The sequence below is a fragment of the Orcinus orca genome, chromosome 6 (assembly GCF_937001465.1).
Source record: "Orcinus orca chromosome 6, mOrcOrc1.1, whole genome shotgun sequence".
Lineage (NCBI taxonomy): Eukaryota > Metazoa > Chordata > Mammalia > Artiodactyla > Delphinidae > Orcinus > Orcinus orca.
The window spans coordinates 99,319,678-99,346,153 of NC_064564.1; the positions used below are offsets into that span (position 1 = coordinate 99,319,678).

General features: G+C 40.4%; 1 protein-coding gene across 13 annotated transcripts in view; it reads right to left on the reverse strand.

Moving 5' to 3' along the window:
• The window catches only part of SUSD1 (sushi domain containing 1), a 141,805-nt gene that overhangs the window by 94,853 nt on the left and 20,476 nt on the right, over positions 1-26,476 (reverse strand). For 11 of the 13 annotated variants that reach the window (XR_007477858.1, XM_033427450.2, XM_049710962.1 and 8 more), the window contains exons 4-6: positions 20,875-21,027; positions 20,055-20,234; positions 7,024-7,203 (exon numbers count right to left, since the gene is read on the reverse strand). Coding sequence is in view for 12 of the 13 variants with exons in the window: in XM_033427450.2 (XP_033283341.1) it covers positions 7,024-7,203; positions 20,055-20,234; positions 20,875-21,027 (513 nt within the window). In the remaining variant the exon portion in view is untranslated. The remainder of the gene's footprint in view (positions 1-7,023; positions 7,204-20,054; positions 20,235-20,874; positions 21,028-26,476) is intronic. The other 2 variants (XM_033427452.2, XM_033427454.2) reach the window with 2 other exon arrangements.

The window sequence follows — 26,476 nt, forward strand, 5'->3', positions numbered from 1 at the left end:
AAACATTTCTGGAAGTTCTCTTTGGAACTGACTCCAGGGCACTTTATTCACCACTGACCCTTAACTGAACGATTATCGCATGCCAAGCGTCCTCCCATGCCAGGCACTGGGCTGTGACGATGATCAGAACAGAAGTCCTTCCCTCAGGAACATGGCTTCTAATGGAGGGAGCAAACGTATAAGCAGAAAAATTACAACTTGATAAATATCAGGACAAAGTTGCACACAAGTACCACAAGGTATAGAGAAAGAAGCCACCAACTCTCACTGCAAGACCTGGGGAAGCCGGCTTCGTGGGGGGCATGACCTTCAGGGCTGAATGGCTGAAGAGTGAGGAAGACAGAAGACAGAACAGCAGGTCCAATGCCTGCAAGCGTAAAGGGTGTGGCAGATTCAGACAGAGACGTGTAACGTGCTGGGGAGGAGGAAAGAGGGGAAGCGAGGTTGCAGAGAGAGGAAGGGATCAGACTTGGGAAGACCTGCTCGCTAGACTAAGCACAGACTTACTCCGACGAGCCTTGGAGGGCTAAAAGCAGGAAGATGATGGGGACTTCCTTTTTTTTTTTTAAACAACTTTATTGGGGTATAATTGCTTTACAATGGTGTGGGGGACTTCTTTTTTTAGAAAGATAACTCTGGTGTATTTTGAAAGAGACACTGGAGGTCACAAGGAAGGAATGTGATACCCTTTACTCAGTGATTACAATACATCAAACACTGATACGTAGGTCTTTATAGATTTGATCACATTTTCCCAGCAGTCATAGGAGGCAATCATAAAATCAATAACGAGTGAACATTTATTGAGTTGTTACTATGGACCAGATAGCATGTACGGTACTTTAAATGTATCATTCATCTAATCTTCAAAATAACACCATGAATTTGACATTATAGTGTCCATTTTACAGGCCTAAGGCTTAGAGAAGTTAAGTAACCTGCCAAAGGTCACACAGCTAGTAAGCAGTGAAGTCAGGATTCAAAACTAGATCTGCCAGACTCCATAGCCCAGAGCCTTTGCACTGAAGTAGCTATTCAGCAAAAAGGTGAAAAGATGAAATCAGGGCACTGGATTTAAAACCGTGAGCAATTCTGAAGGAAAGCAATAGGAGGCAAGAGATAAGGAGTCTAGGCTGACTGCCAGTCTCTGAGCCTGAGAGTCTGAATAGATCGCCTTCTACTGTACTCATAAGAAATATAGGAGGAAGCAGACTGGGTTTGTGAGAAAGAGACGAACGAATTGTGTTTAGAACATGCTAAGTCTGAGTTCATCTACCTGGGTGAAAAAAACAGTCTTGAAGGTCATCAATGGGTAGATGGTAGTTGAATCCCTGGGTGCAGGTGACATGCCCAGGTAGGACATGGAGAGCAGGTGGCATGATAGCAGGGCACTGGGACACATGGAAACCAAAGGGGAAACTAGAGGAGAAAGAGGAAAGCAGAAGGAGGTCAGAGGTTGGCTGGGAGAGTGTGATGCCTCGAGAGTCAAGGAAAGAGAAGATCTGAAGGAGTGTCTGCTTCCTCGAACGTTATCTCCCTTCCTTTCTACCAATCCTCCCGACCTCCTCGCTCCCACCCAAGAAGGGCCTGGAGCAGAACATAAGCACTGGGGGCTCGACCTCTTGCTCTCCCCTCACATGGCTCTTTCTTCCCCAGTGGAGGGCACATGGTGCCATGATCAGATCTGAGGTCTGACTTTGGACAGAGGCAGGCAGAGCAGGTCTCTGCCTTGTCCAGTTGTAGGACGTTTAGGCTCCTCTGGCCTAAACAAAGTAGGCCCCCACAGCATCCAACTGAACTCTGCATTGGACTTTGGGGACCAAAGCCTCCATGGGTTATAAAGTACCTTTGCTTTGCTTTAGATTCTGCATGTGGTGCATGGGTGTGTGTGTGTGTGTGTGTGTGTATAAATGTACATATATAAAGTTATGTATTTTAGTATTCTATTAGCATCCAGTATTTCTCTGTGGTACTCATCATGTTTGTAACTAAATAATTTTGTGATTAGTTATTTAATGTCTATTTCTCCTGAATGTAAGCTCTATGACAGCGAAGACAAGATCTATCTACCTCTCCAACCCCAGAAACTAATACAGTTGGTTGGACATAGATATTTTTAAAATATTTATTATTTGGTTGACTGGTTGAATAGATTGATAAATGTATGGATAGATAATCAACAATGCTAAATGTTGTGGAAAGGTTAACAGGAAGGAGGACTGGCACTAGACCATGGTCATTAGTGACCTTGAGAGAGAGCAACAGTGAAGTGGGGTGTTGGACGCCTGATTCTCCTTCAGGAAGCTCAGAAGAGAACAGGGTGGGAGGGGACAGAGACAGTGAGCACAGACTGCTCTCTCAGAAGTCCCATTGTGGTCAGGGCCTAGTCTAGTGCACTCTCTTGGTTTCCAATTTTATATCCATTTTCTCTACTTTTGAAAACAGTAAAAGGTCCTACAGAATAAATTCAAGAGACCTTAACAGAATGTCAAGCTCAATGTCATTTCTAGTATCTGCTTTCCAAAGTGATATGACCAGTCTTCTAATATGACTCATAAACTACCTCCAAAGGCAATTCCCAAATAGATTACAAAACCAACACATTTTGATAATAGCAGCATCCCTGAAATGAGGGTATGGCTTCCCAAGGTGACAACTTTAAATAAATGCATGTTTGGCTATAAGAGTTTTGCTGTGCTTCCTTTCTTCTTTTTAAGTCATTAGAGTCACATAAAATAGGTAGAAGCAGCATGGCTTAAAGTAGTGCTTTCCTAAAATGCGTTATTCACTTTAGGATGAGTTTTTTGGTGGCACATGAATATATTTTTATATGTTTGCTTTGTATTGATTTTTGTGTATATTTGAAAAAGCCCAGGTGTTCATCAAACTCATGATATCACATATATTACTGTGTCCTTGATCAATAAATTTAAAATTTAAGTTTTAAACATAAGTTGTTTTAAGAAACTTATTAAATTAAAAAATACTTTAGTTCTGGCAAACACTGTCAGGGTGGTCTACAAATAATTCAAGCTTAGGAAAGTGGCAGGAGACAGCTCGTGGGCTTTCCAGGTCTAAAGGCCTGAGTTCAAATCCTGTCTCTGCCATTTACTAGTCATTGAAAGACCCTGTGAAAGTTGCATAACTTTTACGAGTCTCAGATTACTCATCTATGAAATGAAAACATCAATACTTCACAGGGTTTTTCTGAGGACAAAATGAAATCAAGCATCAAGGCTCCTAGCAGCGCCGTGGGTGTTTAAGTTGGTGCACGATCAATGGTAGCTATAATGCTTGATGGTCTAAACATTACGCACATATTCAAACAAATCCCAGCCCTGCGGCTATTTGCATAAATGTGCCCATTTATTCCGGCTGACCTTTCTCTTCTATCTGAAATATGTCCAGCTGCAAGTGAGCACTCACTGGGCTGAAGAGGAGGATCGACCACAAAACAGAAGGGCAGGAGCTAACAGGAGGCCTGGAGGCATTTGGACTCGGTCCCTGAGTCGGGTGAGGGGCCCAGAAAGGATCCCAGCAGCCACTCTGTGTTTCCATAGAGATGTTGCTCTTTAGAGAGCCTGGAGTGAGTGAGCGTCCACTTCATCATTATTAACTCAGATTCGAAACGTAAAAAGCCAAACGACCTGTGCAGAATGAAAGCCAGGGACAGTCTTATCAAGAATGGATCAGTCCCTTTGATCTTGAGGTAAACCGACTCACTGAACATCAAGCTTCCACCTGGGGTTTTTCCAGACACTAAAGTAATTGCCTAATTCTCAGCTCTCTGGAGTTTCCAGTCTAAACTGGCCTTAAAAAAAAAAAAAAGTCCCACCACCTTGCTGGAGTTCACACTCCATTAAAAACATATACATATCTAACTGAATCACTTTGCTGTACAGCAGAAATTAACACAACATTGTAAATCAACTATACTTCAATAAAATTAAATATATATGTGTGTGTGCGTGTGTGTGTGTATATATATATATGCATACACATACACACAGATCTGTCCTATTAATCCAAAGAAATAGGGACTCCAAAAATATTTTTAACTAACAACAACTCACGTAAAGTGAAGATAAATTATTCTACCCAATTTAGAATGAAACACTCATGTATAAAAAGATGGGTAAACAGAATGAAAACAAAGGACAGGGGTAGAAGGCATTCACAGGTTAGGCAGAAACGTAAAAGAAGATGGGGAAAAAGCCCAAAAGTGAACATTGAAGGAGGTAAATACAAAATACACAGAGAGATTTGGGACAGAAGGCGAGGTGTGAAGAAATAGGTGAAAAACAGGAAAAAGCAGGAAGGGAGGGCAGCTGAGCGTGAGCCATGGTAATCAGCATCTCTCACTACAGTTCCAGAAGCCTCTCGTACCTACCTACCCAGCGATCATGTGCACTGTGCCATGAATTAATCAGCATGTAAATCGCCCCCTTTATCTGCGGAAATTGAATTTAGCTGCCAATCTTGATTGAGGGCATAGAGGCCTCCTCACAGAAAGATCACAGCCCTCAGGGAGAAAGCCTTTTCTCTCCTTAAATCAAAGCTTGCATAAACCCATGGAAACAGCTGCAGCTGGAGCCACAGACTTTGTGAACGGTGGCAGGCTGAGGTTGGTAATTATAATTAGCAGTTACATAACATGTTTGTTCTTCAAAGTGCTCTACAAGCATCAGCTAATTAATGGCTTACTATGCCCCATGCAGATCCACTGGTTTTTCATGGAGTGACTAATCCTGGTGCCCCCACCGAATTCTGATTGGTGGAGGCACAGCAGCTTGAACAATGAAGCAAATGGCTGAGGGTCCAGAAGCTGGGCCCAGCTCTCTGACCAAGTGACTCCATAGGCAGCTCTGGGCCAAGACCACCTCCCCAGATGTGGAATTCAGCAACCCACGAGGCAGCTGCCTCACTTCCTCCAAATAACTCTTAGAGGTGCTGCTGGAGGTGCAATAATAGTTTGGAATGACCATCAGTCTGGTTCAAAACGGCATTAGCTCTTCTCAATGTCCCCAAGTATGAAGACTGGGACTCTGGAGTCCTTGGCGTTAGTTACAGGTTTGCCCTTGCTTCTCTGTGCAAGTTCGGCCAGTCAATGGGACCTAAAAGAAAGCTGAACTCGATCTCTGGGTTCTCATCCGTGTCTGCCCTTCCTTGTTACTATGATTGCAATCTCTAGCCTACAGCCTGCTGCAGTTGTGGTGGAGAAAAATGAATGTGGGAAATGCATGGCACAGGCAGGGCCTCAGCAGCAGAGATAAGTTCTTCATCTACTCCTGGGATGCTTTTCCCAAGGCCTTCAGAGGTCCATGATTTTATAAAATATTATATCCGTATGTGCATTTCTTTGGAGAAAAGTCTATTTACCCTATTGCCCTGTAAATTCCAAGAAGGTAGTGTCCAGCAAAGTACCTCACACACAGTGTATGCTAAATAAACATCTACTGAACAAATTGATAGATTTCATCAAATTCCTAACCCCAAAATGGTCATGAACCGTTCCTCTATGGACAAATAATCACCAGCAGTCTGCATGTTGTATTTGCTCTGGTTAGACTTTCCTATGGAAAACTTCGATTGGCAACACCCAAGACATTCTTCCATAATTCTGCTACAAAACCAAGCCAGAGACCTAGACCAAAGTGACCTAGAGATTTCACTCTTCAGAGTCAAGCAAGTGAACAGCTTGAAATAAATTCCCAGAGCCATTCAAGACCAGGTGACAACCATTTGTCACACCCACGGCCAACCACCACAAACCCAAGAATCATTACCTTTTCCCATCTTATTTCTTGGAGGCCGAGGTGTGAAATAAAGCATGTGGAAGTCTACACTTCTGACTCATGAGAAGATCCTCTTCAAGCAAGGTTAATAATTTCAGTAAAAGACCTAACATGGGCACAGTGGTTTAAACTTCAAAATGCTCCCCATAGATTATCTCATTTGATTCCCTCTCAACAATTATTTGAGGTAGGAAAAGCAGGTTTTATTTTCTCCCTTTTATAGATGAGGGAACTGAGGCTCCGAGAGAATAATGCCTTACCTAATGACACACAGCTAACACATGGCACTGCTAGAACGTGAACTGAAGTCTCAAAACTCCTTTTCACCGGTAATTTCATTTGGGGGTATATATCCAAAAGAATTGAAAGCAAGGTCTCAAAGAGATATTTGTATACCCATGCTCACAGCAGCATTATTCACAATAACCAAAAGGTGGAAGCAACACAACTGTGCATCAATGGACGAATTGATAAGCATAATGTTTATATATATACTACAAAATATTATTCAGCCAGAAGAAAGAAGGAAATCCCACCATTGGCAGCAACATGAATGAACCTGTAGTACATTATGTTAAGTGAAATAAACCAGTCACAGAAGGATAAATACTACCTGATTCTGCTTACATGAGGTCAATTAGTCAAACTCATAGAAACAGAAAGCAGAACGGTGGTACCAGAAGCTGTGGGAAGGGGGAAGTAGGGAGTTACTGTTTAACCCGTAGAGAGTTTCAGTTTTTCAACACGAAAAAGTTCTGGAGGTTGGTTGCGCAACGTGAATCTACTTAACACTGAAAAAATCGTTAAGATGGTAGATTTTACGTTGTTCGTATTTTACCACGATTAAAAATAAACATTAAAAACCTAGATATACATTACACCACCTTCTCTCTGAAAAGCTGTCAAATGTGCTTAATTAGGACTTTTAAGGATTCCCCCCCTGAGAAAATGGCTCATGGCGAAAAATCTCTCAGGCAACCAAGCAGAAGAGAGAGGAATCACTGTGATTTAAGGTGGGTCTCAAAAGATTAGATGCATAAAATTTCCTATCCAACTTATTTTCCCAATCCGCCCTCTAAATCTTCAGGGTTTAGCTGACAAACCTAAAGCCAGGTACCTGCCCAGGTAAATGGCACAGCCAGGGCAGTACACAGGGTAAGCAATCGAAGGTTTTAGGTTCTGCTGTTTGCTTCCACGAGACAGGAGACCCACAGAATGGAGTCTATACCTGTGCATGACAAAGTACTTGTTCTCCAGATCCCTTTCTCTGTGCAAACAGAAGTGATCTTTCCTCCAGGGCTCTCAAAGCCCTCTTGACAGACATAGTGAGCCATACTGCCCAGTCTGGAGCTGTGATTCCCCACCAGGACCGCATGCTGCACTTCCGGAGGGCGGCCACAGTTGATCTCTGCAATGGGAAGTAGCACAGCACTTGTTATGACCCATGACTTCTACCCCATAATTCACCTTTTAGAAATAAATATCCAGTAATGATAGAGTCTAGTCATATGGGAGATGAGAAAACACTAACCCCATCAAATAATCCAGTTGCAGGTATTTAAAATAAGATCGTTCAGAAGTAAGGAAAATAGAGATCTCTGAATTTAATAAAATTTATAAACATGCATGTATAGAAAATATTCCAATTATGAGATTATTTATACTATAGAGAATTCCTTGGTCAATGAAATAATCCATCTCAGGGTTATTTTACATATTAAGATTTTCTGGTACCTTTTAGTATGTATCTTCAGATCATTAACTCCTGAGTAGATAATAATGCAAATGTAGTTTTTTGGGGTTTTTTTGCTAACTGAAGAGTAAATGAAATATATACAAAATCTCTGAACTTTTTAAAGCAAATTAATGGGGAAAGTATTTATAGTTTAAACATGCAATATATATGTACCTTTCAAAGAAAAATAAATCAGTTGCATAGAGGGAGACAAACCTGGAATTATAAAATTGACATGAAATTTCTTCTCTGCAACTCTGACTACCAGAAGACACTGGAATATTTACAGAAAACAATCTGAAGGACAGGGATTATGACATTACCATTTTAGACCCAGCCAAACTCTACTTCATATAAGAATAAAAGAGTCATTTTCAGATATTTACAATTTTTAAAAAAATCTATACATATATCTTTTCTGGAAAAAAAATTTAAAAATAACCTCAGACCAGCAAAAAAAAAAAAAAGAATCAGAATAAATGCCCTAAGAAAGGAGAAGGACAGAGCTTTAGAAGAAACACTAGTAAGCAATGAAACCAGCAGGATGTACAGGTAAGTCTCCATAATTATTTAAGTGTGACTGTAGAGCTGGATAGAACTAGCAGTAAAGGATTCTAGAACTAAAGGCTGAACAATGTGAAAAAATTAATAATTTGAAAATTAAATTCCAAACTATTTCAATAAAATCTGGGCAGCAAAGTGAAGAGAAGAAATAAAACATGCTAAATTTCCCATACAGCAGTGGGGAGCTCATAGACACAATTTTATTCAAGAAAACGTAATAAATATAAAATATAAAGTAATGTAGTCATAATAATTGCAAATGTAATCCAGTTATACCTAAATCCAGAAAGAAAAATACATAACTTTTGGCCTTCATTCTGATTTTTAGTTTTCTCCCCCATCTGCAGAAAGCCAAGAAAATTAAGCACTCTTGATATCCAGACTTTTAAAACATGAGTCCATTTACGGAGATAAAGCATACAAAAACAGAGAAAATGTTACGATCTGTTCCCAACTCCCCATTAACCATTCATGGCATTAGAAATAGGTGGCTTCTCTTAAATGAGCTTCTGATACAGAATTGGTAGATTTACTGTAATTGTACTCTTCTCCAACCCCTTATGGATGTCTGGTCTGTTCTAGAACCCCAGAGTTACTTCCCTGAGGGAGGCCTCTTGGAGCAGGGTTTCATCTGTTGTCACTGGAGTTATCATAAGACTCTCAATATAACAGCTCAACCCACCTGACCAGTCACTTGGCTCTGAGATTTTTCAAAAAAGAGTTAGGCTCTGGTCAGTGCAGATGCAAATCCTGAGCAGTTATGGGACCAGAATGAGGTGGTCATTAAATAAATCCTCCAACCCTATCTATCTCTCAAGTCCCATGTTTGCTCATAGGAATTTGTTCCCTTCTCATACATGTTGACCAGACACAAGACAAGACCCCTTGGCCCTCAGAATGTTTTCCCAACATCAAACCTTTAGACATGTTTACTGGCCCAAAACATTCCAAGACATGAGTATATTTGTGTGTACATGAGCAACCAACCGAACAGGTGGTTAATGTTTCCTAAGACTGCCCAGTGATTGTTGACATCAAAAACATCTAGTTTAAGCCAGGGTTCAGTTACAGCAGGAAATTGGAGGGATTATCAGTGAATAGATTGAGGGTATAGGTTTATGCAGGTTTATTGACCTTGAAGCTGGAATTCTAAACAGCATATTGGAGAGATATGGGAGGGAACCTGGTGACAGATAGTCAGATTAGGGGAGAAGCATAGATACTAAAGGAATAAGAGTACAGAAGATAACTAAATTGGCTCCTATATTGGACATCACCAAGAATAATGGAAGGCATGGTGGCTTTAGCTGGGACGACAAGATTTTTTTTTGGCTGTGTTGGGTCTTCGTTGCTGCACGCAGGCTTTCTCTAGTTGTGGTGAGCAGGCTCTAGAGCGCAGGCTCAGTAGTTGCGGCGCACGGGCCTAGCTGCTCCCTGGCATGTGGGATCTTCAGGGACCAGGGATCGAACCCGTGTCCCCTGCATTGGCAGGCGGATTCTTAACCACTGCACAACCAGGGAAGTCCCAAGATGTTTTTAAATTAATATTAACTTGGGGGTAGATAAGAAATCAATAGCCTGTCCTCTAGGGACTCAGGTAGATGTCCAGTGGCAGGCAATCTGGACACAACTCTGTGAGTTCCCATCACAGAGCTATTCGAGTTGGACAGTCCCTTGGCAGGAGATATTTAGAGAGGATTCCGGCATGGCTTGGATTAAACACATGGTTCTAAACAATAGCTATACAATCTGAATCACCTGGGGAGCTTTTGAACCAATCACCCATGCTGGAGTCTCACACACACATCCCCACCCTCACCCAGAGACAACTCTTCTGAATGAGTAGTACTGAGTTGGGTTCTTGGCATCCACATTTCTACAAAGGTGCAAATTTGATTTGTATGCACACCCGCAGCTGAGAATCTAAATTAAACATTGGTATGAATAGCTACCATTTAGCATCACATGCATCCCAATAGGGCCCCAAGTATATATCATTACTTCTTACAGTAACCCTCCATGGTAGAGATTATTTCCCCCATTTTACAGGTAAAATGGCTCAACACGGTTAAATAAAACATCCAAAGTCACATAGGTAGTCATGTGATGGCTAGGAGCAGAATCCACATCCTTCAGACCCCTTCTCCTACACCCACTGCCTCTCAAGAGCAGCTCCATCTCTGAAAACCTACAGTATATGCCCCCTTTCTACCCCCTTCCACCTTGCTCATCCTCTCTCTCTCCTCGAGGTACACTCTATCTCCCTGAGACCTAGCAAAATCCTTCCCAGTGATGAATCTGCTCCATGACTAATAGAGGGATTCCTTTTTCCTCTGAACTTTCGTGGCCTATGTTCATTTGTTCATTTATTCATATATTTACTGAGCACCTAGTACATGCCAGACACTATGCTAGTCACTATAGCAGAGAACAAAATGGAAAATATCACTGCCCTCGCAGAACTTAGGGGGAGAATAATTAGACAAAAAAATAAATCAACAAGGTAATTGTAGATTGTAGTAAATGTTATGTAGGAGGAAAGATAACGTGATAGGATAGGAAAGACTTTTTAAATAGAGTGGTCAGGAACGGTTCGAGCTCTCTGAGGAGGTAACATCAGAGTTAGGACCTGAAGGATGAGAATGAACCAGTCATGTCCAGGACCAGAGGAAGAACATTTCAATCAAATGAAATAGCCAATGCAAAGACCCTGAGGCGAGAAAGCTCTTGATGTGCTCCAGAGAGGGAAATGCAACCTGTTGGCTGGAGCACAGTTAGCAAGAGGGAGAGTGGCATGAGATGAAGGTGCAGAGAAGAGCAGAGCCAGGTCACAGAGGGCCTTGTAAGCCTTAGGAAAGAGCCTGGGTTTTATTTAAAAGCAGTGGAATGCCATTGGAGGATTTTAAGCGAGGGAATGAAATAATCTGACTTAGATTTTTAAAAGACCATTTTGACTGTTGGGTAGATAAGGGATGGGAGAACAGGAGTAAAAGGAGAGGTTGGTTAGTGTCTACAGCAGTAGCCCAACAGAAAGAGAGATGAGGTCTTGGATGCACTTGAGAGGTGATGGCGGAGACGGAAAGAAGAGGATGGATTCGAGATGCATCCTGGAAGCCGAACAAGGTTCTTGGTGATAGACTGGATGTGAGAGTGAGAGAAGAAGTAGAATCAAAATACTTATCTATCCTATTCATTTGACCTTTATTTCCTCCTTGAGGATTTTGTGGGTTTGTTTTAATGACTATGTCTTCCCAAATATATGGACAGTTCCTAAAGGGCAGAATCTTTATCTTATAATCCCTTGCTTCCCCACAATGCCTACTTACGATAGTAGTTTTTACATAGTAAATAATAAACAGTTGTTCACTGCTAGCTTGCTACTACTTTATCATTGTTCAAGATGCAATATATGTTACTTCGATATGATCACAACCCCTGAGGAAGGAAACACACATCAGTAAATTGTAAGTATATATAACAAGACAGGAACACATTACCTCTATATTTTGTATCCAAAAGAGGTAACATAGCTACCAGACACCAAGTAGATGAAAGCTGAGAAAAAGACCCACAAAAACTAATACGTATCAGTCTTGTACCAGTGAATTCTGGGAAAGCTGTTTAAACTGCAATAATTTTAATCATAATAGCAGGCATCAAAATCCTACTAAACACAAGGTAGTCTATTAGATATACACTATCTTATTTATTTCTCACAGAAAACCCTACTGCAAGGTAGATGGGTTTTTCTCATGTAGTTTATAGATACAAAAATGGAGGTCCTAAGAGTCTGTCACATTCAAAAATTACACCACTACTAAAAGACAGAGCCACAGAACTTCCCTGGTGGCACAGTGGTTAGGAATCCGCCTGGCAATGCAGGGGACACAGGTTTGAGCCCTGGTGCAGGAAGATCCCACATGCCGCAGAGCAAATAAGCCCGTCTGCCACAACTACTGAGCCTGCGCTCTAGAGCCTGCAAGCCACAACTACTGAGCCCACGTGCCACAACTATTGAAGCCCGCACACCTAGAGCCCGTGCTCTGCAACAGACAAGCCACCACAGTGAGAAGCCTGCGCACTGCAACAAAGAGTAGCCCCTTCTCGCCACAACAAGAGAAAGCCTGTGCGCAGCAACGAACACCCAATGCAGCCAAAAAAAAAAAAAAAAGGCAGAGCCAGTATTCAAACCATGGTTTTTGTGACCCCAAAGTCCAGGTCCATTATATCTGGGCAGCTTCACACTGAAAGGGGTCCACTCTAGGCTCTGACTGGGACTGACCTTATAGTTTAGCTAAAACCTCAGAAGAAAAGGTTGCATGAAAAAGCATTTAAATCAGTCTGGAAGGGTTCTATGACAACTCCCTCTGCCCCAATCTTGTCTCCAAAACTTTCCCAGAGAAGAGAGCTGCTGGAAATGGAATTCCTCTGCCACTGTATTTGCCCTGAAGCCTTCTTGGTAATGATGTTTAACCCTATGACATGGGGGTCTGGCCCAGGTCTTGCCTGGAACATAAGCCCATCACAAATATTCCCACCATGCTTAAGAGAGATGGCAGCCACTGCCACTTCTACTCAGACCAAATGGTACCCAAGAAAGCAGGTGATCCCTATTAAGACATATTCAAAAATCAATCCAACAGATACTGCAATAGGTAATAAAACTATCATTATCACAAGGAAAGAAGCCATTTAAAAACAGTTAACATCCAAAGGAAAGAAAAAAAATAAGCATCACAAATTTTGTATTGCATATGCATAGGGGTGTTCATTAAAGCACACGTTTCTCTGGCTAATTACATTAGGAACAACGTTTGGATCTGCATCAGGAATACAGTCAACTAATTATGAACATGGCCGGGAGTTTTTCCTTAGTATCCTATTATCTGTGATTTTATTCAAATAATCAACTTCAAAATAGGTCTGTCTCCCTGGGGGGAAATGTGTTGTGCCAGTTTCAAGGACGACATTGATATTGTAACTCTGTTTCATGTCTTGAAGGTAAAAATGTTTATCCTCACTGCTAGCTTTAAAATTCTACCCAAGAAAATATTCCAGAAGGAAATCTGTTTGATGAAAGGTGTAGGCAATTCGTGGCATCTAATCAACAACTGACTGTACCACCAATGACTGCTATTTATGACACATACCAGCACAATCATGTGAGTGATGACAGAAATAACAGAGTAAAATAAGGCTTCATCTAAGACTGTTTTAGAGACCAAAAAATACCAGGCTGAGAAAGAAAAAAGAATGACCAATAATGTCTATAAATTGAGGCAGACATTTTGCCAAATGCTGGGGGAATAAATGATTGACCTATTCCACTTATTGATATTGACCAAAGGGGGGGGATAAAAAAAAGATCTTCCCAGAAAAATAAACTACTAGATGAAAAACTCCAGTAAAAGGGCAGATACAAGTACGAAAATGGAAGAAAATCACATTAAAGCCAGTGTTCATCTTTACCCAACGATAATAGGAAGAAGTCTCTATTGTGCCTTAGGATAAGATCAGAAGGTTTATGTAACACCTGGAATTTAGTGCAACACGGTAGGTGGTAAGGGCCCAAACAGTCTAGGCAGATGAAACCAGAGACTACACTACATTCATGTTCTAGATCGGATAATTCAGCATTTATACCTATACTTCCTTCATTTATAAAAATGTTCTCTTCCCCTCTTAACAGTAAGCTCTTTGTGGGCTGTGTCTATATTCTATATCCTTAGAATATCCCCTGCAGTCATGTGAGTTATTAATATCATTAGGAACATTAATTTTGGTGAAGTTTATATGTAAGAAATATGGCCTAAGGAATAAGGCTGAAAGCGTAACCTTATGACAAAGTTTCATGCACTTTATGGCATGTTCTGAGTTTGGCCAAATTGTTAGACCCTCAATCCAGGATCACTTGGGCATTAAATTACGTACATAACTGATGTTGGGCGTTGGAATCTAACATCACAATATGTGGCTACTTGAATTTAGACAATGTTATCACAGTCATCAAAAGGAAATGGGAGGGTTATAGCATTCCCTGAAGCACATTCCCAAAAGTGTCGATAGCTTATTAACGGCTGTAACTAAGCCCTTTAGTAACAAAAAGTGTACTTGCCCTTAAGACAGTAGAAAGAAAAAAATTACTTTTTGATGGAGTTTTTATTCTAAAGTTTCCCATGAACTTTAACCTCAACTAATAATACATTTCCTTCAGATCGTATTCATAGATCATTTGGAGGAAAAAGAAAATTTTCCGTTTCACATTAAAACACTTACTGTCAACAAATAGTGTCTAATATGGAAACAGCTAGAATCTGAACACTTCAGAAACTGCAGAGGAGGTGATAGGGTAGGTAAAAGCGTGAGTGCTGGAAGAAAAAAAACACGGGTTTATCAGCATGTCTCTTAAAAAGATCTTCCATTCATAGAGGTGAAATGGTTTTTGATGCTTTGAGCTGCATAGGAATCTTTCTTTTTTAAAAAAAATAACATTAAAACTCTTCATTTTAATGTTCTAGCTGTAAACAGAACATTTGAATCAAAAACCAATAAACAGGACTTTTCTGGTGGCACAGTGGTTAAGAATCTGCCTGCTGATGCAGGAGACACAGGTTCGATCCCTGGTCTGGGAAGATCCCACATGCCGTGGAGCAATTAAGCCCGTGCACCACAACTACTGAGCCTGCGCTCTAAAGCCCACGAGCCACAACTACTGAAGCCCATGTGCCAGGGTTTCAGCAAGGCTCAGCCACAGGACAAGCTGGGATGCAGTCTGGAAGCCAATTCCACTATGCCTGCCATCATCTGGGCCACCTTTTGGGGGTGATTCACGGTGCTTCTACAGGCCTTAGGTATGCCAGGCACTGTGCCAGGTGCTGAAGAGATGATACTGAAGAAGACTACATGGTCACTGAGCTCCCAGATTTACAGCCCAGTAGGGCAGACTGATAAAAACTATGAAAATAATGATAAATAATATACTTACGTGTTGGGAACTAAGTAAGAGAATGTCAGAGACGATATTTCAGCTGAAACTTGAAAGATGAGAAGGAACTTCCTGGGCAGAAAGCAGGTAGCCTCCCTCAACAGATGAATGAATAAATAAAACGTGGTATACACATACAGTAGAAAATTATTCAGCCTGAAAAAGGAATGATACTCTTCAAAAGGTACAAACTCCCACTCATAAGATAAATGAGTACTAGGGATGAAATGTACAACATGACATATGAATATTGTTGAGAGTAATTCCTAAGAGTTCTCATCACAAGGAAAAAAATACCACTTTTTTATTTCTTTAATGTTGTATCTATATGAGATGATGAATGCTCACTAAACTCATTGTGATAATCATTTCATGATGTATGTGAGTCAAATCATTATGCTGCACACCTTAAACTTATACAGTGCTGTGTGTCAATTATATCTCAATAAAACTGAAAGGAAAAAAAGGAATGAAGTTCTGATACATGCTATAACATGGATGAACCTTGAAAATATTATGCTCAGTCAAATAAGCCAGATATAAAGAAGACAAGTATTGTATGAGTCCACATATATGAGGTGCCTACAATACAAATTCACAGAGACAGAAAGTAGGTTACCAGGGGCTAGAGGGAGGAGGGAATGGGGAGTTCTTGTTTAATGGGTACAGAGTTTCTGTTTTGAGATGATGAAAATGTTCTGGAAATGGACAGCAGTGTTAATTGCACAACATTGTGAATGCACTTAATACCGTGGAATTGTACTCTTAAACATGGTTAAAATGGTAAACTTTATATTATGTGTATTTTACCACAATAACAATTTTTAAAACAGGTTGCCAATTATTTCAAGTAGAGAGAAAAGGCCCTGAAGCTGATAAGAGATTGACATACTGGTTGGGAGAGAATGATGGGAGACGTAACCTGTATAAAAGCCAAAAAAGACAAACCCCTGTTGGCTTCAAAATCCATGGTTAGGAGTTTGGATTTTATTCTAAGTGCAGTGGTCATTTCACTGTTTTTAGAAAGGTTTTAAGAAGAAGTAGTAAGCTTGGAAGCGGATTCTTAAAGGGACTGTTCAGTACCAGACACATTGCTGGTGAGAATTCCCAGCCCGAAAGGAAGATAAGGCCCCAAAAAGGATGGGAAGAAAATCTGGAAGACAGAGAGTCCCGGAACCCTCAACTGGTCTGCTTACACTGCAAACCACTCATCACTGGACCCTTCCATGAGAGGCAAACTACCAAAGGGAAGAACACAAATGCCACCCCTTCCATGAACCACCCAATCCCCCCACCTGAACTCTCTTAGTCTTTACCCATTCTTCTCACATGATACTTAGGAGTTCATCCTTACAGAACAGTTCGTGGTGTACCTGTCTTTACTCTGCTCCCAGACTCCAGACTTACCTAGTCACAGGATCTATCAAGTATGCTGGACTCTGGATTTGTTGCTAATGATAACACAGTTAAAGTGATTCCCTCACCTTGTTCCTGGCTTGGTTGAATTATAAAAACTCAAATTCTTTAAGCTGTCACTTACAACTGGCACCTTCTCTGAAAATCAAAAAAAATAATAATAATAAGGGACTTCCCTGGTGGCGCAGTAGTTAAGAATCCTGCCAATGCAGGGGACACAGGTTTGATCCCTGGTCTGGGAAGATCCCACGGAGCAGCTAAGCCCGTGTGCCACAACTACTGAGGCTGCGCTGTAGAGCCCACGAGCCACAACTACTGAGCCCGTGTGCTGCAACTACCAAAGCCCGCGCACCTAGAGACTGCGCTCCGCAACAAGAGAAAGCCCGCGCACAGCAACGAGGACCCAACACAGCCAAAAATAAATAAATTAGAAAAATAAAATGTTCAGCAGAAAAAATGTTTAAGAAAGTAATAATAATAGCAAAATAATAGGAAATGCAAGCTAGAGATTGTGTCCTTTCCAGAGAGCGCATGGAAATGTGTGATGGATGTTTCCACAAATTCCTACCCATTTTGGAAGATTTCATCCTCACTTCCAACATGCACTTCTGAGGCCTGCTCAGGTGCGGAACTTGTGTCACAATGCCCCACCCCCCACCCCCAAGGCAGCAGCAGAGCCTCCAGGGACACGGTAATTGGGAAAAGGCAAACAACAGGAGCCGCCAGCTGTGTCTTCTCTAATGGGGAAGTCCGTTATCCGACACACACGCTGCCGTCTGGAATGCACGGCTGCTCCTTTCAAAAGTACCTGCTTCTCTGCATCCAAGTTCACAGTTTGCTAGTGTTTTTAGTGGAATTCCCAATTCCTGTGGCTTCATAACGCTGAGCTAAAAATACAGTGCCGGCTGGCACATAGCCCAGATTCTGGAGCCCCAAAGAAGAATGAGGGATAAATAAGAGGGGTGTGTTTAGAGAGAAGCAGGCACAGCCAGGAGAAGCCGGTGGCCATATGGTGAAACGGGGGAGGAAGAGGGGGGAGGGTGTCAGCAGGCAAAGGGAACAGTTATTACGGGAGGGAAAAAAGAAGTGATGACCTGCTAAATGACAGTTCTTTGGGAAATGGAACAAGCCCTCTCCTCTAACATTCTCAGTACAATAATCCGGATGACTACTGATTTTCAAAGTAATACAAATGGTCTTATATGGAGTTTCTTATATAAATCTCTAGGGGGTTCTTTGATATACATTATGGCACATTTTAATCTAAGTTCTGTATTTTAATTGATCCATGGAAAGATAATGTTAGAACTCAATTGTACGTTTAGAATTTCTTAACCCGCAGGATGATAATTATCAGAATGTGTTTAGAGCCTGAATTGCAAATCAATATCAAAAGGATTAACTTAGCCAAGTGCATCACTGAGGTTGCTTAGCTACGCAATAAATTCACTGAAAACTTTTCTTTTTTCCAAAATGGAAACAACTTTGTTACTTTTTCTAATGCATTAAAAAAAATTCCTTCAATACAGGAAGTATATAAAATATAAAAATCATCCAGGACTTCCCTGGTGGCGCAGTGGTTAAGAATCCGCCTGCCAATGCAGGGGACACGGGTTCGAGCCCTGATCTGGGAAGATTCCCACATGCCGCAGAGCAACTGGGCCCGTGTGCCACAACTACTGACTCTGCGCTCTAGAGCCCTCGAGCTACAACTGCTGAGCCCGCGTGCCACAACTACTGAAGCCTGAGCGCCTAGAGCCCGTGCTCTGCAACAAAAGAAGCCACCGCACGCCGCAACTAGAGAAAGCCCACGCACAGCAACGAAGGCCCAACGCAGCCAAAAGTAAAAAACAAATAAATAAATTTATATTAAAAAAAAATCATCCAGGATCCCTCCCAGTGGAAACTACCATGGTTAATGTTTTGATATATAGCTTTCTAAACTTTTTCATAAACACACATGTACATATGAAACATTTTCATGTACATTTACATGTACATTTTTCAAAGTTAAGGCCATGTTATTCATACAGTTTGTAACTCAGTAGTATACTGTCAATACTTACCTATGTCAATAAAGATTCTTCCCAACATAATTTTTATTGGCTACAAAATATCCACTTTATGTACATGCTATGATTTATCTAACCAATTTCCTTATCAACAGACATTTGAAATTGTTTCCAATATTTCACTATTATAAAGTAACTACAGAAAATCAAAAACGTGAGTGCCTTACACTTCTCTCTACAAATAAATTTGAAAATAAACTTGAAATAGATGATTTTTCTTAGAATATGTAAATTACCAAAATGGATATCAACAAGAATAGGAAACTTAAACAGGACCAGTAAGTATTAATTTTTTTAACTATCCCAAGGACTGCCTCTCCCTAAGTGCCACATCCAGATGGTTTTCTAGGTGAAATCTTTAAAAATCCTATTTATAGTATTCCAGAGAATAGAGAAAGAAGGAAATGTTTTCACATTCTTTCCTCAAAATTTAGAATAACATTAATACCCAAATCAACAAAGATGGCATAGAAAAGGAAAATAGACCAATCTGACTTATGAATATCAATGCAAGACTTCTAAGTAAAATTTAGCAAATATAATGCTGATTAAAAGAAAAAAAACACCAAAGACCCAGAAGAATCCATTCCAGCAACTAGTATTGATCAGGAAATATAAGTCAGCATATAACTGGTTAAAAGGAGAAAAAATATATATGATCACCTTAATACATGCCTAAAAGACGTGATAAAACAACTCATTTCTGATTTTTTTTTAAATCCCAATAAAATGGGAATAGATGAAGTCTTCCTCAATATTATGTACATATAGTCAAAAACTGGTGAACTGACGAAGAGAGAGAAAGCCAAAAGTAGAAACAAACCAAAAGCCAACATCATCACAAAAATGGAAGCAGTATACCAGAGTGATTAAGCACACAATCTCAGAAACTAGAATTCTAAGTTCAAATTTCAGCTCTATTACTAGTTGGATAACCTCAAACAAATTATTTAACTTCTCCATGCCTCAGTTTTCCCATCTGTAAAATGTGATAACAATAGCACACACTCATAGGGATATTGTAATTGAATGAGTCTATATATATATATATGCTTAGAACAGCACTTGGCTCACAGCACTCTCTCCGTGTACATAAGAATATAAATAGATGTATGTAACATCAAAAAGCCAAGATCATGAATGAATAATGAAACACTCCCATGAAAGTCAGGAATAAGAAAAGAATATTCAAAGTTAATACTACTACTTAATTTTTTGTTCTGAAAACACAAGCTAAGTGGTCAGTCAAGAGAAAAATATAACTTTTATAAACATAGAAAAACAAAACATGGAATTATCATTATTTGCAGATGATAAAATATTATTCCTATAAATATCAAGAGAATCAACTGAAAACCTATTAGAAACAATAGGAATTTACTGGATTTATTTAATTCATTCAGTACCCCAAAGAGAGATTTAGAGAGAAATATGAAAACAATCTCAAGATGGTATAAGCTGGGAAGCTGGACCTTTGGAAAACTCACCTTGGCAATTTAATTTTGGGGATTCCCATGTGCCCGAGGCTGTGCAGCTTGAAACTGTATCTTCTGGGCCACTGAAGAATCCTTCTTTGCAAGCATAACGAATCTGGCTGCCAAGCCTAGAGGTATAATTTCCTATGATATAGCCATCTGGGACCTCAGGAGGGGTGCCACAGTCTATTTCTGAAAACAAATTAATGTCAAACTCATTGCTATATGAATGTGAATTTTCAAAATTCATAATCTCTCTCCACCTCTACCTCATGCCCTCTCCCCTCACCTATACACACCCGAGCCATATTTTAAATAGGCTGGTTCATTTCCACATGACTTCTGGGCATGTTTCCAGTGAGTGTCTCTATTCATTCTTCTGGCCTTCCACAGGTAATAGCATTTATACATGCACAAAACTGAAAGGATTTGGCAATCAACCCTCACTAATTGATACTAACTAAAGAGGAGAAGCCTAGCCCAGCAAAGTAAAACAACTGAATTGCACAATACCTTAAGATATATAGGCTTTTATAACTTCCCTGGTCACTTTTGAGATGGTGTCTCTTACCAGATCAGCTCTGTTTACTATCTAACATAATGGTTAACATCTGAATATCTATTAACAACTCAAAATCCCCGAAGCATACTAATTTTAGCTTTTTTAATATAGCCCCTTCTATCTTGACTGTTATTTTATTTCATAGGTTACAAAGGAACAGATCCAACACACATCCCCAACACAGACCCACAGACTTAGGCTCAGAGCAGGAGAAAGTCACCACCAACAGACTCTCACCTTCGGATGCTGCATTCTTTGACAGAAACCCACCTGTGCACGACGTGGCATCTCTGGTTGGATGGAAAGGCTCAGGCCCACCCTTTGGCAAGTATCCATCCATACAGTAGCATTCAAAGCTCCCACGAGTGTTCACGCACCGTCCTCCATGCCTGCACCGGCCGGAAACCTCACACTCATCTATGTCTTGAGACCCATATAAGAAGGGACAGAAAAACAGAAAAAAGAAAAAAAGTGGGGGGACATTGTGACAGCCACTTCTCACATTCCCAATCTACACTTATAAGTGAATGCATTCGCTTGTAATTGTATCATGAATTTTATTTTACTCCTTAAGAGTTCTTCTCCTGTATCCTACACATCATAGGCACAAAGAGGTGCTCAATAAATATGTCAGTGTGTTCTGAAAATTTATAAAAACCAACAAGTATCAACAAAACAAATAACCCAAGAAAATGAACCCAAAAAAGTATGCTAAAAAAACTCAATTACTATAAAATAAGGATAGCCTCAATCTCGTACTAAAATATCTGAAGCAGAACTCCTGATACAAAACAATTTAGACCAGAGTGAAAAATGCTTTCCAGCTCATGAGCATAGGACGACGCAGCCAGAAGTAAAGAAGATAACTCAGAAGGGTCTCGCTAATTTTACCAAGATTAGAAGGGCTTAAAACAGCCTTCAAGAAGGACAAGACATGCTCCTTTGCCGACTTTTCCCCTTGACTGAAGATTGCCGGTGGTAGCAGGTCCAGGAGTAAAAACCACACAATAATTCAGAGGCTGAAAAAGAAATCTCTCTGCCAGTTAGCAGTCTTTTCCCCCCAGAGCTGGCTTAGTGAACAAAATTTAAAACTTTGGAAACTCCATCAGAGCCACACACACACCAATTTCATTTAGAGAAAGAAAAGTACTAAGTAAAAGGGGACTTTTTCCAGGACATTTGCAAGAACCATCGGGGGGCAGAGGACAGGGGGGCATCGTGACGGAAGAAAGCCTGGTTGTTCCCAGACTCTGGGATTTCAAAGAGCAGTCATTTTGGAAGGACTGATATAAGGTGGCCAATATTCTATTTTGCCAGTAAAGACTTTTTTTTTCTTAAACTAGCACTATGATTTCATTAAAAAAAAGAATATTTTAACAACCCCCCCCCAAAAGGAAGAATATAATCTCAGAATCCTTTTAAATTGTTTAGTGTGATTTTATTAAAATTCACTACATTCTTTATATTGGTTTGTTTGTTTTTTGGTTTTGGACCAAGGAACACCTCATCACTTCCTGATTGTTCTCTGGGAACCAGTAATTCATTCAGTTGCTGGAGGAGACCCAAGTTACCAATTCTGATCAACCTACATCTTTAGTGCAGCAAACTTTGGGAACTCTGTGGGAGATCAGCTCCAGAGATAGCTGTCAACAATTCCTCTCCTTCCTTTCTTGCATGCTTCTCCTCCCATCAGGAATGCAAACCATTTCCCCTCCCCTTGAGCTGGTCTTGAGACTTGCTTTAGCCAATAGAACTCGGCAGAAGTGATACAGTGCCTGCTCTGGACCCAGCCTGAGAAGATGGCTGGTAGCTTCCTCTTTCCCTCATTTATTTATTTATTTTTAAGATTTTTTTTTTTTTTAATGTGGACCACTTTTAAAATCTTTATTGAATTTGTTGCAATATCGTTTCTGCTTTATGTTTTGGTTTTTTGGCCGTTGAGGCATGTGGGATCTTAGCTTCCCGACCAGGGATTGAACCTGCACCCCCTGCATTGGAAGGCAAAGTCTTAACCACTGGACCATCAGGGAAGTCCCCCTCTTTCCCTCTTTTAGAATCCAGTGTCCATGCTGAAGAAAATCCGTGCTTGGGAGAGAGGTCCTAAAGATGAGATGCCGTGTGAAGACAGAGGCCACATGGAGGAGAGCTAAAGTGGCCTGGTGAACAGCCAGCATCAAGGCCCGAGCCATGTGTGAGAGAGGCCTTCTTTTTTTGGCTGTACCGGGCGGCATGCTGGATCTTAATTACCTGACCAGGGATCGAACCCTTGCCCCCTGCAGTGGAAGCGTAGAGTCTTAACCACTGGGCTGCCAGGGAAGACCTGAGAGAGGCCTTCTTTCACCTGCCAGCACAGCACAGCCTCGCCCAGCCACCAGCTGACTATGTCTACACATTACAAAACCACGCAGCCATGGAATTGTGACAAATGATAAATTGTTGTTTTAAACCACTAAATTTGGGGTAGTGGTGGGGTGGGAGGAGTGGGGTTATGCAGTAAGAAATAACCAAGACACTCTTGACATAGGAAGAGACTGTGAAGTCCAAACAAGGTTAAGAGGATACTGTATTAATGAAAAAGAGGGGAAGTTCTGAGAAAACAATGAAGTCTTAGAAATTAAAAACAAAATATGAATGCCAAAAATAAAAACTCAGTGGAGGCATTGAATAATAGGTTGGTCACTGCTAGAAAATAAATTCACAAATTTCAACCTGAGGAATTCTCCAAAGCACATAGAAATCTTAATTATATAAGATAGAAACTATGGGACAAAAAAATGATATGAGGACAGACCCAAAATATTCAATATCTATTTAAAAGGAATTATAGAAGAGAATGGAGTAAATGTATAAGAATTAATATCAAGAGAAAAATCTCTCGGCTTATGTATTCAAATCCAAATAGCCTTTTAAGGTGACAGGCATGAATGTTGAAAAATGAGTCATTCTGAATTTCATGGAATAAGAGAAAAATCTATAAACCTCCTGAGAGAAAGGAATGGTAATTTATGAGGAAAAGAGAACCAGTCTGACCCAGGACTTCTTGTTTGAAACACTAAATGCTAGATAGCACTGGAAAAATATTTATAGAGTTCTAAGGAAAAGAGAGCAAAACATCGTGCTATATTTAAGCAAAGGAATGACATTTTAGAACATGAGTGATCTCAAGAACTACACTACTGACATTTCCTTTCTGAAAAAGATTTTGAGAAAATACTCGAGCCAGTGAAAAACATCAGAATAAATAATGTCAAGAAAGGGGAAGACATCATAAAACACAACAAAGAGTGGTAAGAAATGAAACCAGTAAAACACACAATTGTTGATAACAGAATCATGGAGGTTTGGGTAACTGTTAAGAAAGGATTCTTAAAAGTAATATAAAATAAAATCAATCTCAATCTAGTACAAACTTTAGAAATGATTTCAACACTGCAGGATCTAACATGTGTTCCTAGATTGGATCCATCATTTTAGCTTATCAAGATTTTTTTATTCCACTGAGGAATTTGTAAAATGTGTTTATGTATATACCTTTAACACAGAAGCCATATTCCAGCCTGTCCCCCTGCCTCAGACTCCTCAAAGACAGTGAGTGGGAAAAATGAATTTTTCAGTAGACTGCTAAAAATAAGGGCTCCAAGTATTATAAGGCAAAGATGCAGTGGTATGGAAAAGACCTGGAGTTTCTAGATACTGATTAGCTCTGTATGAGTCACTATAGGCATTAATCAGTTTGCTTCGTGTACAACCATTCAACAGCCTAATAACAATAATTATTATAATGATTGTTAATAACAATAACTCCTGCATGTCATCTTGTACATGCCAAGCACTGTTCTAAGCACTTCATTATTTATTACTGATTATTTTCCATCTTATTTAATCCTCACAATAACTCTGGGTGATTGATGCTATTATTATCCCCATTTTATAGATGAAGTAACTGAAGGATAGAATGGTTAACTGGACTGAAGTCACACAGGCTAAGCAATGCAAAAGCCAGGATCAGAAGCCAGACATCTGGCTTCTCGGACCTTATTCTTAATCACTATGCCACACCCTTTCTCCCTTTACAGTCTAATTGTACCATCATCCAATCAACAATTCTCTATCTTGTCCACAGAGATTGTCGAAGATATCAATTGCCTTAAGGATGTCTAGATGTATCTACCCTGTATCACTGAGATGAGTATGACACGATTTTGACTTTTAATCCCCTGCTACCTCCTAATGCTCACAAACCAGCCCTTTTCTAAACTTCTAGAGGGACTTCTCTGGTGGTCCAGTGGTGAAGAATCCACCTTCCAATGCAGAGGACGAGGGTTCGATCCCTGGTCGGGGAACTAGGATCCCACGTTCCGCAGGGCAACTAAGCCCACGCGCCACAACTACTGAGCTCATATGCCTCAACGAGAGAGCATGTGTGCTGCAAACTACAGAGCCCACGCGCTATGGAACCTGCGGGCCACAACTAGAGAAGAGAAAACCCGCACACCGCAACTAGAGAGAAGCCTGAGCACTGCAACGAAAGATCCCAAATGCCTCAACAAAGATCCTGCCTGCCGCAACTAAGACCTGACACAGCCAAAAATAAATAAAATAAATAAATAAAATTTAAAAATAAGTAAATAAACTTCTAGAATCTTGGCTGGATAAACACGTTAAATTCATCAGAACAGCTTCTCCACGTAGTGGTAGATTCCATGGGGTGTCCAAGGTTACCACATGTTTGCTTGTGAAGAAAAAATGTTCTGAGCAACCTTATTAACATACTTAATTAATCAAGGGAGAAAATTCCCTATGCCCCATTCTATATATAGGATTATTTAATTTTACCCACAGCCAGAACAACTCCTTGGTAGAAAGTAGCAAAACCGAGCAGGACACTCTGACCTCGTGCCAGGGCCCTAGTGTTCTATATTTAAAGTCTTTTCATGGATTTGAACATCAAACAGACCCAGGTTTGAGAACTGATTCTGCTACTTACTATTTGTACTAATACCTGTTCCTTGACCTTTCCAAATCACTTCTGTAAAATGAAGTTAATTATAGTAGGTCTTTTTGCAGAGATTAAATAAAACATGTGGAAAGCACTTAGCACAGTGCCTGGCTGACCTTTGGTCCTCAATACGTGTTAGCTAATAAGTGAGTGGACCTTGCCTCTCTACTGAGTCAGTTCTTCCTGGAGCACAAGCCACTCCTTCATAACCCTGACCCTGACCATGAGCAATGAGCGTGCACATGCATACACTCACTGTCACAGGATTCTTGGCTGGAATCAGGGGAGTGGCCACATGGCTTGTTGCACTAGATCTAAATGCTCTAAGACAGAGGCCACATTCCCTCCTCAAATGCCAAGTTCAGCTCAGAAACCTACATCTTAAGAAGCCACATTAGAGGAACACAAACACCCATTTAGAATCAGAACTGTTAAATTCATATCATTTATTGATATTATCCAGTGTTGGCAAGGATGTGAAGAAATGAAGACCTTCATGAAATGATTAGTGAGACAGAATATTGGTATGAACTTTCTGGAATACAGTCTGGCACTATGCATCAAAATGTAAAATGTGTAGGTATCCCTTGGACATAGAAATTATTTTCCAGAATTTATAACAAGGAGCTAATTACTTGTAAGGATGTAAGTACAAAAATGTTCATTAGAGCATTACTTATAATGGCAAAAAACAGAAAAACAATCACAATAGGGAAAAAATGAGTTAAGTAACATGGTACAGCCATGTAATAAATTCCATTCAGGGACTTCCCTGGTGGTTCAGTGCTTAAGAATCCGCCTGCCAATGCAGGGGACACAGGTTCAATCCCTAGTCCAGGAAGATCCCACATGCCATGGAACAACAAAGCCCAT